We start from the raw sequence: 18,114 nt of genomic DNA, 5'->3' as shown, positions 1-18,114 counted from the left end.
TTTCTCATTTTCTTTATAAAGCGTAAACTTTAACAGACTCGATCTTCAGATTAGCGTCATGCCAGGACGGGAACCAGGTGTCCTTAGCTTCCCAGAATTTGAGGACAGCCTTGTTATTCTTGTTCTTCCACGGTTTGTCCGCGGTGTCCGCGAAATCGTGGACACCGCCCACTCGCAGGCCCAGAGAGATGTAGAACTGAAAAAAATTTAGTAATTGAGGATTTTATGTCTCCTAGACCATACCTTTCGAAAATATATGTGACATTCCACGACGAAAGGTACCTTATGCCGGGCGGCGCTTACGCCATTATTAGCGGCGACTCAATACTGATGCGGTACTACGCGACGTAAGCGCAGACCGCCATAAGGTACTGTAAAGAGGGCGACCTATTGGGAGGACGCTGAGGGCATGGAAAATACGAAGATCACTTTCTCCATGGTCTAATAAAACATGGTCTTCCATTCCCAGAGTGACACGCGATTACGTCACAATAACATTGCCACTTTATTTCAACATAACATGTTACATGGGTACATTATACCTATGGTTAATAAGTTAAAATATTTCTTTATAATTTTATAATTTTCATTTATATGTATTTTAGCTTAAATTTTACAATAACACGTCATTTTTAATTACTCGTTAGCAATATCTTCCGATTCACGAAAGAAATTTCAGACTTTCGGGTAATTCTGTTTATACTACTGGCAACACAGGATAGCGCTGTGGACATTTGACAATTCGGATCTAGATAACTTCATGCCCTGACCGTCATCCTTGTCGAACGCGTGTTAATTGTTATTTCCTTCTCGCTCAGTGTCAGCAGTCGCAGTGTTTTCCAAACTTTTCACGTCGTAAGCTTGGTAATTAATGTGTAACTGTGAAGTAGTTTTTTAAACGTTTGTCTTGTATAGATAAATAAAGTTTAATTTAATACATTAGATTTGTTTTATTTTACTATGTTTCTACATGAATAACTTAAAATTAATGCCGTTAAAATAATTTTCACCGTTGGTTAAAATTCTCCCACATTTCAAAGTTTGAGAACCTGTAAACAGCATGATGACGTAGGCGCGTGTCAGTTAGGTCATACGCGAATCTCGGAATGGAGTACCAGGCGGAGTATATTATTATACCATGACTTTCTCTATTTTATTTTTAGCTGATTTACAATTAAATAAACATCTATACTAGATGGCTGCCTCGGATCGAATGCCAATTCCGCACTTCGTTCTATTTGACAGCGGGCTGATATTCTAAATTTAAATATCGTGTCTAACCAGTCACAGATTAAAGAAGGCTGTAAAGGTTTGCAACCTTTACAGCCTTTCCTCAGTACCTTTCGTCGTGGAATGTCACTTATCGTTGTAGGTGAGCCTATATATATAGTGGTCTTAAATATCAGATTTGTTCGAAGGTGGAATTACATCAGTAAATCGATATCAACGTTATAAACACGCAATCAGAGGGTGCGGAAAGAGAAGAGTCGTGGAATATAAAGAAACCAATATATTTCACGACTCTTCTCTTTCCGCACAGATTCTATAACATTTACACATAATTTTTATTCTAACAAAATAGTTTATTTTTATGCTGGTCGTAATTTGCCGTTTTTGAACGCATAATACAGGTTTAACACATTCACTGCCAAGAACACGTATGTGTGTTCATTTTGTACTGGAAACGGAGCGCCCTGCACCGAAAGTGTTAAATATAATTACCAGTTGATCTAAAGGAGCCATCACACTGCTCCCCCTGAGCCAGTTGCCGGCGTGCGGCACGGCAGCTTGTCGCGCGGCTGTGTAGAATCCCTCGCCCGGCTCGATGTTCCCGTATTCCTCGCCGTCCACCAGCATCACCATGCCGTCTGCGAATATAAATTGTAGATAATTAGCTCAATAAGCGCTCATTTAGACGATGCGAGAACTCGAACTCGAACAGTCCGCAATGTAACTAAAATCTCGTCTAAATCAGCCCTAAGGCTTGTGTTGCGGGTCACATACACAACTGAGGGCCTACCGCGAACCACGTTCGACGTGTTGCCTCCCTGTCACACTTACGTACGAATTTACAAGTCCGACAAAGAGGCAACACGTCGAACGTGTTGAAGGCCCTCTGGTCCAGTTCCAATGCCAATCTTCTGGAAAATCCATCCTCATCCATACAGTTTAGGAACAAACAGAATCTAACGAAAATATGTCAAGAGACTCACCTGGTTTCCAAATCATGGTGTAATTATGGAACCCACTGCTCCAGTTCTCGATGCCAATCTTCTGCTTCATCAGCTGCGACCGGAACGGATCCGTGTCGGACAGTACCGGTCCTCCGTAGAGTTTCTTCGCGAACTCGGCGTTGCCTTTTACGAAAGCTACCCTGATTAGGCCGGATTCGTAGCGGCGATAACCGTAGAAGTTTTCACGGGGTTCTAGGTTAATTTCTAAAAAAATTAGGTAATAACATTAGAAAATTTTCTAGTAGTAAAAAGCACTGTGGAGGGGGTGTTAAAAAATTGCATTACGAAACACGTATCGCTGGCCATTATAATAGTTATATATACACGTGCGAATAGGTAATTCGCACCTCGTATCGATTTGATTAAATTTGCCACTCGTTGCGAATTTCGCACTTGTATCGTAAATAACATGAATATTTTCCTCCGTTCTCACGATCATCAGCACTACTTATCATGATAAGCACTCTTTTGGTGAGGACTGGTGAGGACATTAACAATAACAATCACACTATTAGGATAATACCAACCAGGTATCAACCAGCTCCCAGCGGGCATCTTGGCCATCACCTCCACTCGGCCGAACTTGAAGTTGAACTTGTGTTTGGTGGTGATCTTCCCCGTGGTAACAGGGGGTAGAATGTCCGCTCCGTTCGCTACACGCTTGCACTGTGCGGTGTCTATGGTGCCTGTGCATCTGTGCAACAATTATCTCTTAGAAAAACTGCGATTTTTACAAGCAAACTAAAAAATACTGATGTCACGTCCGAAACACATTAGGTGGCAATGGATAAACGGATAAATGTAAGTAGTTTATTCTTCATAATTCTAAGATTGACCAAACGAGAGCGAAGTTTTACAGGGGCTAGCCAAGATGAATCGTTGACAGAAAACGCCAAACGAAACTTAAATAAGTAATGTGTGGAAATAGTCACGTGTTTTTTTTTTGTCGTTAAAGTTTTCTTTGCAAAAAAAATGGGCTTAGAGGTCTATAGCAGAACTAGTATTATGTATTGTGTAATTTACATATCGCTCAAATCCAAGGACTCTTGAACGAAGCCGTCATGATACATAGTGTCCAGTAACTTGGGGCTGATGACCAGTTGTCCATTCTCCAGATCCATCGTTCCTCGCGTCATGTACACGTTGAATGGGTAATCCTGAAAACCCAGTAATATAAGTATACTCTGGCCACAGACCACCTCAACTGCTAGACGGAGCACATAAGTCAATCGAGGTCACCACACGTATGCTCTCCCGTACAAATTTAGTATGGCAGAGCGACCGCTTACTTCAGTTGCGCCTAGGGTTGCCATATGGGAGAATTAAATGTCCTGATAAAAATCCGGACATCACCCTAAAAATCCGGACATTTCTGGTAGCAGAGATTTGGCGTAACTTGAACGACGCCCCGGCGGCGCGCTGCTCTCTGCGGTGTTCTGTATTGTGGATCTACTTTTCCCTTTCCCTTCGCCCGATCCCGTAGCCCCCTCCCCGGGCGCGCATTTTATTTTTATAAGGTCATTCCTAAAAATCCGGACACATGCCAAGTCCGGCCGCAATCCGGACAATGGGTCAAAAATCCGGACATGTCCGGACAAATCCGGACGTATGGCAACCCTAGTTGCGCCCACAATCAGTACCACTACTCGGGTATTTAAAAAATATTTATAATTATTAAGCTTCAGGGGGGTTTATGGGTTGTTATAGTATAAAATAGCGTAGAACACAACTCTATTGTGCTGCTGGATTCGTAGCATTTTTCAAGTAAAATTGTACATATGTGTGGTGACCTCGTGCTCTTTGTAAACGCATCATAATGCGATGTCTGTGTAGTCTGTGACTCTGGCACATGAGGTGGAATCTTGGTATCAGATACCCACTAAGTGTTAATAATTTAGGAGTATCACCCCATAATAAGGAAGCAATAAATTTAAAATAGTTAGACGGACAAAAACGACAGGCTAAAATAAACGACGATAAGTTAAAGCGAAACCATAAGTAAAAAGGGTGTAATTTATGAGTTGTCCGATGTATAGTTTCGAGGAAATTACAAAAACTACGCAAACAACGTCGATTCTGGCTTTCACTGGGAGAGATAAAGGGCCGTCACTGTACACAACGGTAAACTAATCTAGAACCTCAACACATGACCCTAAGGTCTACGATACGATACGTAGCGGTATCTACTTTGGTCAATTCGAATGTTTCAGTAACATGTGCGAACTCTGCGCGCGCGTCGCTGGTGTCGGGCATTTTGGCATCCCTGTGCGAGCGAGCGAGACAGAGCAACACCAGCCGATGGCGCCATGTGTGGGAAGAAGACAACAAAACGCATCTTCGGACGGGACGTCACGACTAGGGCTTGCATTATCCGTCCATTTTTTGTATCCGGATATTTCGAATATTTGTAATTTTACTATCCGGATATCCGGATAAAACGGATAATTCGAATATTTGCTTTTTATTTACGAAAACTCAGACGAACTTTATAAAAAATGTAATAGAATCAAATTTTACGTATAAAAGGTTGCGTAACAGCAAATGCTAAGGTATTTTTAGGAATTCTACATTTTCGTCTAAATTTTATTGTCCGAATATCACTTGGTAAATTTTTTCTCTGTAGCTTTACTGTGACATGACAATCAACCTTCGGCAAATTTAATTTTTTAACAATATATAGTTTATGGAGATACTTCAATCCTCCGCTAAATATTGGCACCCTGCGCTGCGAAATTCATTTCTTAAGTGACTTCAGATGATCAAATGATATTTGACGTTTAATTCATTAAAATTTTACAACCATGAATTATATAATTATGGTTAAACTCTTCTTCAGTTAAGAAATTGGCGTCTTATTGACATATGGTACTGGCCGTGGTTTTGATGATATTTAGACAATCGATTACGTCTTCTAACTGCTGAGATATTACATAGCATTAAAGGTAAATCAAGGCTTTCATTACAGATTTATTCAAATGCAGAATGCTAAAACTTATATCTGCTAAACAGCTACTGCATCTCGTTCATCAGTTCAATATCAACCGATGTTCTCCGTTGGACCCATTTTATTTTAGTTCTTTTCGCACGTAATTAATAATGTATTCAGACGCTAACAATAATGCAGCGCAGCGCGTTTGCACTGTACAAGTACATTCAAAGTTACTTTATTTATACGTTTTACGGAGCTAGGTCGATCTGCATAAGATTGTTCCCAAATAAATAAAAAATAATGGAGTAGACGACAATCAAGGAGGAATACTTAAATAATCAGTTTTTATACCGCAAAAATGTATCTAAATAAATAAATAAATCGACCGCAATCGTTCACGTTATGATTTTAACGTTTTTAAAATAGATTTCTTAAAAAAATTTAATGATATTTTTGTCATAAATTATATGCGAATTATTCGTTTTATCCGGATATCAACCTCATCTAAATCCGGATAGTAAATTGGCCGGATATCCGGATAAAACGGTTATCCGGATATCCGGATTGCAAGCCCTAGTCACGACAAACGGGGATGTGCAGACACTTGTAGCGAGAATGTATTTTATTCACTGTTAATAAAGTCGACCCTAGTTTAAGTAGAGATAAGCTAGTATTGTAAAGGTTTTTCGCTAAGAACGGGCGAGGAGAAAGACACTGAGATTCCAGACACCAAAGAGGGCGGCGCGACCATTAGATTTGCTCTTGCTACGAAATATCGCCAAGTGTTATCTAACTTTGTAAATTATATTTAATTCTGTATAAAATCAGATCTAGAATCAGTGGTTCCGGTTGGACGATATAACCAGTTAAGTACTTACCTAGCATTAGGCCAAGAGTAATAATGTTACCTATAGCCTGCCAAGCTATATTATGAGTATTTAAAGGTGACATCCTATAATTATATTATATCTAATGAGTTCGACTCTCATTATTGTTGCCTAATAAATATGGTTAAATACAGCTATAGAATCAGGGATTCAAGCTCCCGCAGATAATTTGATGTAAATGAATTGTATATGGAAATATGTACTGGTATTGTATTTTGTAGTTGAATATTACCGACTAATCATGTTAAACCGTCATTCGCAATTATACTGTGTATACTGTCTTGGAAATTACGAGTAGATTGTTAGATGTTTATTGTTAGATAACTGAAACGTGTAAGCACCAATGTATCTAGACATTACAATGTTGATTATTAAGGGTCGAGCCAAGGTTTTCCTGGGTTTTTCCTTGGTTCGACGAGTACATACATATTGTTCCCAGGGGGGTATGTGCGTTGGTAATTGTTATTGTATTTAATAAAGACTTCATCAAATTCTGGTAATGGTTCGAGCAATAAAAGGCATAGGTTGCACTTCATATTTGTATTACCACAGTGCAGAGATTACTTATTGAGTTTATATCCAAGCACGGAAAATTGACTTCCGGAAAACTAATGCCTTGTGGAATTTTTCATAGGAACGCACAATACCCCACGAATTTGCGATAATAAATTCAAGTATATAAATCGCCATGCGCATTTTTTTCTACAGACACCCCAAAGTAGTTCAGACCCCTGTCATAGGACAGTAGTTACATCTAGTTTCTCTCTTTATGATCCAACGATTTAGAATGGTACATCTAATCAACCCCAAATACCATCTCACACAACCACCTTGTCAGTAGAAAAAGACGGCAAATTTAAATATGTAGGTGCGAAGAGTTGACTTCCCATAGAGATCTTGAATTTCGCGCCTTTTTCTACTGACATTCACGGATGTTTCAGTATAGTTTGGACGTGATAGAATGTTCGCGATCCCACTACTCCCCAGACGGCACATTGTGGGAAACGCCGGTGTGGGTTTAGTGGGTAGGCTCCTTCCGCTCTTTCTCAGTAGAAAGAGGCAGGATGTGGGTCCCACATACCCCCAAAATGAGTCCACCTCATGCCCGGGGGGACGATGCGCTACTATTTACATTCTCACGCCGCAAAAAAAAACCTTCATTCTCTATAGATCCAAGATAGATCGAGTGATTTTTTTTTTATTTCTTAGATCCAACTTCGGACCGATTTATCCAAAGAGAACTTTTTCTAGCAATAGATCCAGTTGAAATAATAAATGGATCTAGTGATGAAAGTATCGTTTGGGGTCAATTCAGCCTTGCCACACATACATATATGTACGATGGATATATGGATGGATGGATGTATGTAGGATATATCCTATGATTGGAAAACGTATTTAACTGTGCCATATGATAGTTCTTACTGTTAATCGACATTCTGTAAACCTTATTGCAAATGTGTAAGGTCCACCGATGATCAAGAAGAATATTTATTGCCTTTACAGTTTTCTCACGCAATAAAATAGGTACAAGTTTCTAACTGGTTTTCCAATAAAGGCAATAAAACCCTGCTGTTATACTCGTACGTGGTTGGGCAGTATTGTTGAGCGAGGTGAGATAATAGTAGTTTATGTGACTGCTACATAATGAAAGGCTTTATAATACGAGTGTGGGTTTTGTTCGGTTCACAAAAGAATCACACGAGTGTTTTAATGCCTAATTATGGACAGTTCGTTACATTGTTTTATCTACACATTTATATTATAAGCTCACTATGATGTGTTCTGGTACCGCATGTACGCCATTGCGGTATCGTTGCCCTGTCGCGGAACTCGGGGATATGAGGTGGCATCTCCGAAATATCTTGGGACACTCTGACAACACCGATTGTCGTATGTGTGGTAAAACACCTAATGTGTGAATGTCACGCCCTCGCCAGACAAAGAATGAAGGACTTTGGAGCAGGATACATGGAACCAAAGGACTTTAAAACGCTACCCATGAGCTCCATCTCCGACACATGGATATGGTGGGAAAAGCTCTTGAGTAGTTGACGGATCTTTTCTAGGGGGTAATTGCACAAAAGATCCCTATGGGTCGAAGTGTATCCGCAAGGGCCCCCAAAAACAATAAGATAAGATAAGATAAGATTTAAACTTGTACGTTTACTAAGAAAGTCGCATAAAACTTACCGGCTCGTCAGGAAACTTGTTCTCCCCCTCCCAAAATGTCAAATCCTTCACAGCACTTTTATCAAACTCTTCACTAAAAATAAGGTCCCCCTTACACACGGTCTTCCCCAACACTACCGTAGAGGTTGGTTTACAAGTGGGGGGAGGCTGGGTGGGCTGGATAGGGGTGGAGGTTGAGGTTGGCAGTGGTTTGTCTGGTTGGTAGTTGGGGTTGTTGCCTGGGTCGGCTTTGGTGCCGTTTTCGTAGACGAATTCTGAAAATGGGGTAAATATAAATGTAATTATAGTGACAGTTCACAAGTGGTGAAGGAGAATTTAATAACTACATATACCTATTTATGTTACTTGCGTAAAAGTGAAATCTATTTTTTATCTTAAAAAAAAACAGCCTATATACGTCCCACTGCTGGGCACAGGCCTCCTCTCACTCGCAAGAGGGCTTGGGCTATAGTCCCCGCTTATCTTATCTTATGTTGGGTTCTGCAGATCTTATTTATACGTGTATTTCATTGGTTAACATTCAAACTTTAAAGATCTGTCTTGGTTTGTTTATAATTCGAACCAGTCGTAACGTAACCTGGGGCCTATTTCTCGTACGTTACAAGTTCACAAGTCTACAAGCTTACATTTAAAATTTCATTGTACAAGTGTGTTTTAATTCTGTTTCTCGTAGGAATGATTACTACAAGTGCTACAAGGCGGCTGTCTAAAGTTAGAAAATAGGTTTGTTTACTATTATGCAAAAAGGAAATGCAATGGCCATTATAAATGTTATCTTAATGTCAATGTCACTGTTATGCATCATAATCTTAATAAGAGGAAAATAATTGGCTGACTTGTGTTTTCGGAATATACAAGCGTATAATAATACAAGTAGTAATGAAAAGCGTTTCTCAAAATTATCAATTACAAGTGTAAAATCAAACTCAGTTTCGTCAGTCACTCTATGAATGTTTACAAGCTTCAGGGTGGGTCAGTTTTTTTTTATAATACGGGTGAATTCGTTACAAAATTATTGGTCATTTACTGGTTCTTTCCCAATTATAATAATTTTGATAGGAATGAGTTTACTGTTTTTTTTTTGAGAATAAAATCTAAATTTAAATAATATTACTGATTTTAACGAAGTGCATTCAAAACTTACACGTTTGAGATCTTAAAAATGCAATATCTTCATTTATTTATTAATCGTTTTTTACCAAAAACGCATATTAGCAGTTTATAGAGACTCGTCATTATTTCGTGATAAGTCACAAGCTACAAGTATAAAGTACAGCTTTTGAGAAACGAAATTACTATTTTAGTATATAATATCTACTAGTGTTTGTCAACTTGTGAAACAACAACACTTGTGAAAACTCTTTTATCCCCGCTCTTGTAACAATTATACATTTACGTGAAACGGAAACTTGTAAAAAATATTGAAATACAAGCGTTACCATAGATACACACTTGTATTACAAGACTTGTAACGTACGAGAAAAAGGCCCCTGGTCACACCAATACCTAAATAAGTACCTAGGTACCATACCATACGAGATGCACAGGCGACTGATGTCAAAATGAGATCAATTTGACATTAATACGTCGTTATTTGTGGAGATACAAATAAAATAATAAGATACGTCACTGTTACTTAGTGGTACAAAAAGTGTGTCCAATTTTACTTGTGCTTTGTATAATCGAGCGTTGACTGCGTGTTTTCCGGCACAAAAACTTTTCAATAAAACTTTTACCCAACTAAAAACAAATGTCATTAGCCGTAGCACGCGAATAACCAACTCAATTTCTGATGTCACTAGAAAACCTAACAGACCCTTGACGGACAGTTCAATTTGGAAAATCATATTGTATTGCTATTCATGTAGCACGTGTTGGCAAATTTATATTTAATGGTACATATGAAGCTCAGAACCATTTTTAGAAGAAGATGTACAGTCAGGTGCAGAGAGAGGTGACCCCCCTGTAAACAAATTTATATGCAGGGCGGTCAGCTCTCTCTGCAGTTGACTGTACGAGTACTGCATACATCGAAGTATTCGTGGTGTTTATATTACTGACTAAACAACATGGAAATTACCCTTCGGCCGCGTACGATACCGGAGATTCGTAACCAATTGCGACAGAAGAAAGAATCTACTTTTTACGATACTAGTTACTAAGCAATAAGTTTTTTTCCTTACACGTTACTAGTATCGAAGTAGGAATTTCTATTGAAATAATGAATTACGTAAGCGTACTTTACATTCTTAATACGGAACTAAAATAAACTTTCAAAATGATATCAGAACCTCTTTAAATATTGATAGCATTAAACCCTCTCTAGATTGTTGGCCGGTTATACTGTCAATGTCTTGTTTATTTCTTTATCGATGTCAATTGCCTGTGTTGAATGAGCATTTAGTTTAATTCTGATATTTCATCTACAAAACCTTAAAAAAAGCTGATTACAGTTAAAGTAAAGTGAAGATAAATAAGAGGACGGAACAAACAGAATTAATATGGAATTAGACTTCATTTCCACAAAGAGGGGTGGGAGATCATTATTGAATAATGGTCGTAGATATCATAGAAAGAAATTCTACGCAAACGGTGGCACTTTTTGGCTTTGTTTTAATAATAGTAGCCTGGGTTGTAAAGGCAGTGTCTCTCTCAATGACAGGAATGAAGTGGTGAAAACTAAAATTCATATCGACACCTGTAAAGAAGATTTTTCTGCCAATAGGATTCTTAAAGAACTGGATACTATGAATTTCGAAATGAACCCAGTCGGTGAGCCGTTGACAATTATCAGAGCTGCGGAAAACATTGAAAAATGTATTTTTAAAAGATGCAACATTCTGACGCTGCAGGAAATACCAAACATGATAAGAATAAAACTTTTATGTGATTTCGATTTCTATATTCCTCAGCGTACACGTGTGTGCCGGGAGCATTTAGAAACAGGTGCCTGGGAGGAGTTGATCGAAGCTTCAGACGTTGTAGAAGATTTTAATAGAGTGCATACTCAAGACATAGTTCGTCTTATGAGACAAGCGTTACTAAAAATTAACTGTATAGCCTCATCTTTTCTTTTTTATTCATAAATTGATATGAAAGAACTCTACATTGTGACGAATTGTTAATTAATAACATGTAAAGACAAATACATAACATTTACCGGGTTTAACGGCATTTTATTTATTAAAAAAAACAACCAAGTTAAATGCACAATACGCCATAGATATTAAGAGACATAGAATATACAATTATACATATTACTATCCCGCGTACCCTCGTTCGAAACTAGTTTCGGAAAAAACATAAAAATTGTCGCTCGAAACCAGTTACGAAAGAATTACGTGGTTTCGTTTGAGTAAAAAAAAGCCTTGAGTTGTAACTAGTATCGTAAAAAGTAGATTCTTTCTTCTGTCGCAATTGGTTACGAATCTCCGGTATCGTACGCGGCCGAAGGGGTAAATTAGTAGAAACCCCACCTGTGACTGTCCACTCCCCATTATCCTGCCTATACCCCAGTCCGTTCTTGATCACATACGTCCAGAAGTATATCTTATCTCCAAGCTTCAGCTGCGACTCTCGGTCCCTGAACGTCCATCTCCCGTCCTTGGCCTTCGTGATGTCTCTGGACCAGTGGCCGCCTTCCAGCCCTTCCATTTCTTCGTTTAGCTTGCCGTGGAAGGCGAAGAGGGAGAAACCATCGTCTGGAAATTAGATTTCTAAATGTCACTACAACTTATATGATTAGGTCAAATTGTGTTTTTTGAAAAACTAATTATAGCCAGCCTTTTATGAATGTAGTATGATACCTTTGGGTATTTTTGGGGAAAGTATACAATATAGGAAACAAGTGTCAATGAAAGAAATGATCCGAATTAAATTCTTAACATAAAGGTTATATTCATTTTTTTGATATGACGCACCACATTCATGTTGGCTAGATGAACTTCGACAAAATTTAGCCGTTGAAAAACTTGTTGAAGTTCAATGTAACATAGCACCAGATAGCACGTAATAATAGTACTGAAAGAAATCCTACACGGAGAATAACCTTGCAAGCTTATTCTCCGTATAAGATTTCTTTCAGTACGATAGTACTATGTTATATTGAACTTCAACAAGTTAATACATGAATATGGTGAGTCTTACCAAAAAGTTGCATATAACCTTAACCTTTTTTGTTTAGAATTTATTAAGGATTATTTCTTACCTTGACACTTTATTCCTAATCTAATACTTTTCTCAAAAATTAATAAAAACCGTCAACCGGGACATATTTCATGCAAAAAGGGGGGGTTGCGGCAGGGGGAGGGAAGGGGACGCTAGCGTGGGTAAAGCACCATACCCAAAGGTATCATACTACATTCATAAAAGGCTGGCTATAATTTGTTTGTCTTCCCCATACATTAGAACACAACTTAACCGAATCATATAAAACAAAGTTCCCCGCCGCGTCTGCCTGTATGTTCGCGATAAACTCAAAAACTACTGAACGGATTTTCATGCGGTTTTCACTTATCAATAGAGTGGTTCTTGAGGAAGGTTTACGTGTATAATTTGTAAGGTTCTACCCATGCGAAGCCGGGGCGGTTCGCAAAGTTAAGTACCTACCTGTAGGAATTTTCATACCAACATCATCGGCTCATCGTATGAAAGTTTGACAGTTGTCAATGCCGTCAATGGGATGCAAGCTATCGCCGTTTATACATTGATCATTTCGTTATTTGGGCGAAGTGCAACTCATCCTAAAGTTCACAGCCACAGTATGATTTGTAAAAATACCAATTTAAACCTTGCATGAAAAGAATATTCGTATTCGGTCCGTATACGGCGAAACAAATCGTTAGATAATCCAAATTGCCTTCATACTTATCTTATACCTACTCAAACTACACAACTTAAATAAGCCACAATAACATCTAAACCGGTACCTCAGGCTAATAAACCTCCACAGATCTACGATAAAAACAGCGTATCTAACACGAGTCGTATAGTTTTTAAGGCATGTTGGTTCAGGGCATAATAGGTCAATGCCTTTGGCTAGTTTTTTTAGGGTGCTAGCGGTAATTGCGTTGTGAGCCAGTGACTGGACGATTTGGGAATTATAATCTATATATACATATCTCATCTCGTAGTACAAGCTTTGCTTAGTTTGGGGCTAGGTTCATCTGTGTAAGATGTCCCCAATAGTGTAATTAAATCCAACAAATCGGCTTCTTAAGATAGTGGTACCACTACTGACCATCAATGACCGTGTTTATCTTTTACAGTAAGCTTTAGTTTCTTAGGCCAGTGCTAAGATTTTGAGATAATTATGGTTTTGTTTATTTTTTTTTTTAGGACATTCATTCACAGATTGACTAAGTCCCACAGTAAGCTCAAGGAGGCTTGTGTTGTGGGTACTCAGACAACGATATATATAATATATAAATACTTAAATACATAGGAAACAACCATGACTCAGGAACAAATATCTGTGTCATCACACAAATAAATGCCCTTACTGGGATTCGAACCCAGGACCATCGGCTTCACAGGCAGGGTCACTCCCCACTACGCCAGACCGGTCGTCAAACAAATTATATTCTTGTAAACTCCTAACCCACTGCAAGTGTTTTAGCTAGGACCTTAATAGCCACCCCACACTAGTGTTTTCGACGTCTAGTCAACTCTATGGCTGCTGCTCGACGCAACGTTGGCGCAACTGCGCAGCGACGCCATTTTCCATAGCGCTGACTAGACTCTGACGCTCAAAAGACGCTAGTGTGGGGTGGCCCTAAATGGCTCAACAATCGCGGAGCGTGATGCTATCTGCCGTATTCGAACTTTAAGATATCACAAGAGACGACACGTACTAGATCCATTCTAGATACGTAGTTTAGATATCAACTAGTTCTCTTTTGCAGCGCAATTCGGGCAACCAATGACACTTTTACGTTAGATAGAGTAAGATATCTATTATATGTGAATTGGATCTCTAAGACATCTATTAGACATCTTTTAGACATCACCAAGATACGATAACGATATGTTTAAGATCTAACCTGTCAAATTTGACATTTGCGCGATTCTGGAGATACAGTTGAACGATTTCCACAGGATATGACTTGGAGATCCAATTCACATCTAATAGATATCTTACTCTATCTAACGTAAAAGTGACATTGGTTGCCTGAATTAAGGTGCAAAAGAGAACTAGTTGATATCTAATAAACTATAACGTACCGTAAACCGGGGTTACTTTGATTTGCGGGTCGACTTTGATAGCAACTTCTCTCCGCTACTAAAGTCCTTGTTTTAACGAGTTGAAAAATAACTTCGCAGCTATTTTTTCTTTATTGGCAACACTGATAGTTGTTTCACCGCGCAGTAAGCGGATGCGAGTGTAATATTATTATTACGTCTAGAAAAAAAATATTCATGGCGAGTACGCTTTTCTTCCTGGTTTTATTGGTTGAAAAACTTTGACTGTATTTGTGTCAATAATAAATACATGTAATTTTATAGTGTCTTAGGTTAATCAGTGTTTATTCGCGAGTTTATAAAAAAAAACCTGAATTCGACAACCTCCACATGCGCACGTAGCCAGGGAATCCATGGGTCGGGGTGTCTTTGATCACTTATACGTGGTGAAATTGATCAAAAGATTAAAGCAACACCATGAATTATTTTGACAGCTTACGATTTTTTTACGTATTTTTTTTAATAGTTATATAATAAATAGGTATCGTTTGAGTCAGTGGAAGAGGTAGAGGTTGTAGAATTGTAAGTTTGTGTGTAGGTAGGAGTTGATTACCAAATTTACTGAACGGAAAAGCTTGCAATTCAAAAATGTGTTGTCTTAGCGATTTGTTATCGCACTTATGCGATGATAAGTTAAATTCCTACGTTATTTATAGTAAATAATCTAATAAGCGCTTCATTTTTTTAATTTGTATCAATTAGTATGATATCAAAGTAACCCCACACCTTAAAAATATAAATAACTTAAAAAGTACTTGACTGATTTTTATTTTTTTATTTTTTACGGGCTTTTTAGCGGGTCTACTTTAGATTGTCAGCAAAAAAATTAGTGGTTTCAAAGTAACCCCATTCTCAATATAACTTTGATCGCGTTGTTTTTATTTATTTCCGAAAAAATTATAAGTCCAATTTTTTTTTTATTTGGCAGGCAGAAAGAAGAGGGAAAACCGATTATTATATTTTTATTTCATATTTTTACGTATATTAGGATTGTCAAAAAATGGCGCCAATCTCTAAAATTGATCAAAGTAACCCCGGTTTACGGTATCTAGAATGGATCTAGTACGTGTCGTCTCTTGTGAATATCTTGAAGTTCGAATACGGCAGTAGTCTAGCAAGTTGACACTTGCTTAATTCACCTGTCCATTACGTTTCTAATGCTAATTGTTTGAACGAACAAAGGTTAGGTTGGTACACGGTTGGTACAACACTCTAACAGGAAAAAGAACAATACCTTTTTTCCTTAAAAAACTGATATTATTAAGTACCTTCATTTAATACATTGAATAGGAATACCTATTAATTTGTTTATTTCTCATTTTCCTGTTCATATCATAAATATACCGGAGTTCAAGTTATTAAAGTGTAAATAACATTATTTGCGGTATTTGACACATTATGACTGACGTATATTATATAGAGATGTAACTAACGCAAATCGATTGTCACAGCAAGCGATTACGATTGGATGGCACGTAGACTGAGGTATCGAATTGTGACGTATAATGAATTTTTATTTGAGATTTAAATAAAGCTAGAATTATATGGTTTTCCCGCAAGCTACCGGTCGGTCGGTGTATTTAATACACCGACCGAGTAAGTCGCACCCATTGTCAAAATTGAAACTAACTGGGGATCTATTTTAAAGTTTATTTATGTTATTTCTGTGTCAAATTTGTTGTCTGTTAAGTGACGATAAATATATCCATATTTACAGTTAATTATCCACCTTTTCCTTATTTTTATTAAAAGAAAAATGAAAAATTCATATCGATTTACTTAGACGACTACCGATTCATAACGGTGGTGTCCGGCCAACCCTAAAATTAAAAAAAAAAGACGTAGAACGTAAACGTTCGCAGTGCAGTTGTTTTCCTTTGTGATTTCGATGTGCAATACATTTTACGTAGTATTGCTGTTGTGAGTGACAGACGTCAAATACCGCAAATAATGTTATTTACACTATAATGGTCGGGAAATATTTCTATTCTATTCTATGTCTAGCCATGAATCTTTAATGTTAGGTATACCTATACCTAATTTTTATATTATTAATTTTATCTTAAATGTATACTATGGATCGATGTTGTCTGGAATAAATGATTTATTATTATTATTTTTAAATTCAGATGAGAACTTGATATCAGTTGGTACCGTTAATAAGTTGACATTAATTTTATTACCAATAAAATCAATGCATGTAGTTTGTTTTTTATTTTAAGTTTTTATTTTTTCTAGTTTAGTTACCGGTTTTTAGGGTTCCGTAGCCAAATGGCAAAAAACGGAACCCTTATGGATTCGTCATGTCTGTCTGTCTGTCTGTCCGTCCGTATGTCACAGCCACTTTTTTCCGAAACTATAAGAAGGAACTATACTGTTGAAACTTGGTAAGTAGATGTATTCTGTGAACCGGATTAAGATTTTCACACAAAAATAGAAAAAAAAATTTTTTGGGGGTTCCCCATACTTAGAACTGAAACTCAAATTTTTTTTTTCATCAAACAAGGTTTCTAAATCATTTTTTTCTAAACTGAATAGTTTGCGCGAGATACACTTCCAAAGTGGTAAAATGTGTCCCCCCCCCTGTAACTTCTAAAATAAGAGAATGATAAAACTAAAAAAATATATGATGTACATTACCATGCAAACTTCCACCGAAAATTGGTTTGAACGAGATCTAGTAAGTAGTTCTTTTTTATACGTCATAAATCGTAAACCGCAATTTTATTATGTTACTTGCTGCTACGGAACCCTTCATGGGCGAGTCCGACTCGCACTTGGCCGTTTTTTTTAAAGAAGCAATGGAATGGATGTTATGATTTTGCCTGTTAATAAAATAGGAAGGAATGTCTACAACTTATCTGCTTTGCCTAAAGGTTGACTGGTAGAGAATGCCTTGTGACATTAAGTTCGTCTTTTGTACAATGTGTTTTCTTTTGTGCAATAAAGATTAAATAAGAATGAATAATTTATATGAATGTGGTTTGAAGTTATTTGAAGAGAAATATATTATTTGTTTGTACCTAACTGTATTCGTTAATAAATAAAATAATAATATTACCGTTGCCTTAGGAATATAAGTTCTTAATTAATAAGATGAGATAGAATAATATGTAATAGATTTCCTAAATAATGATGGTGTATTCCGGTAATATCCGAATACATCACATGCCGGATAATTCTGAAAATGGACTCTATTGCGATGAAATTAAAGGTACCTTTTCTCTAATTAGAACATGTATAAAGCTTAGATGACATACCTGGCACCGACACCCTGAGTCCCTTAGGATAAATAGCTTCCAACACAGCATTGGGTACCATATACTGAGCATATATCGCCCTAGGCTGCCCGCCGCACGCGGCGATCAATAATAAATAAACAATACTTTTGTACATGACGTCTGACCGCGACGGAGGTTGAACGCAGACTGGACAAGTGGTCACTGTCTCACTGTGGCCAGCCGGTGCGTATGCGCTGGTTTGGGCTAGGAATGGGTAGAATCGGGCAAAAAACAGTCAGCGACAAAAAGTAGCTAACCGGTGTTTTAAACCGGACACGTGCGAGTCGGACTCCCCACCGAGGGTTCCGTACTTTTTAGTATTTGTTGTTATAGCGGCAACAGAAATACAT

The 18,114-nt window shown here is 37.7% G+C and overlaps 1 protein-coding gene across 1 annotated transcript; it reads right to left on the bottom strand.

Moving 5' to 3' along the window:
• LOC134795682 (beta-1,3-glucan-binding protein-like) lies at positions 1–17,900 on the bottom strand. Its single transcript, XM_063767612.1, has 8 exons — positions 17,744–17,900; positions 11,720–11,944; positions 8,244–8,497; positions 3,258–3,391; positions 2,762–2,928; positions 2,214–2,438; positions 1,723–1,868; positions 1–196 (listed from the first exon to the last, which is right to left on the bottom strand). The coding sequence occupies exons 1-8, from the start codon at positions 17,877–17,879 to the stop codon at positions 14–16; spliced, it is 1,470 nt and encodes a 489-aa protein (XP_063623682.1). The 5' UTR covers positions 17,880–17,900; the 3' UTR covers positions 1–13.
• Between the last annotated feature and the right edge of the window lie 214 nt (positions 17,901–18,114).

Source organism: Cydia splendana, chromosome 12, assembly GCF_910591565.1.
Source record: "Cydia splendana chromosome 12, ilCydSple1.2, whole genome shotgun sequence".
Classification (NCBI taxonomy): domain Eukaryota; kingdom Metazoa; phylum Arthropoda; class Insecta; order Lepidoptera; family Tortricidae; genus Cydia; species Cydia splendana.
Note: the sequence above shows the minus strand (reverse complement) of the source record. Positions and strands in the feature narration are given on the sequence as shown.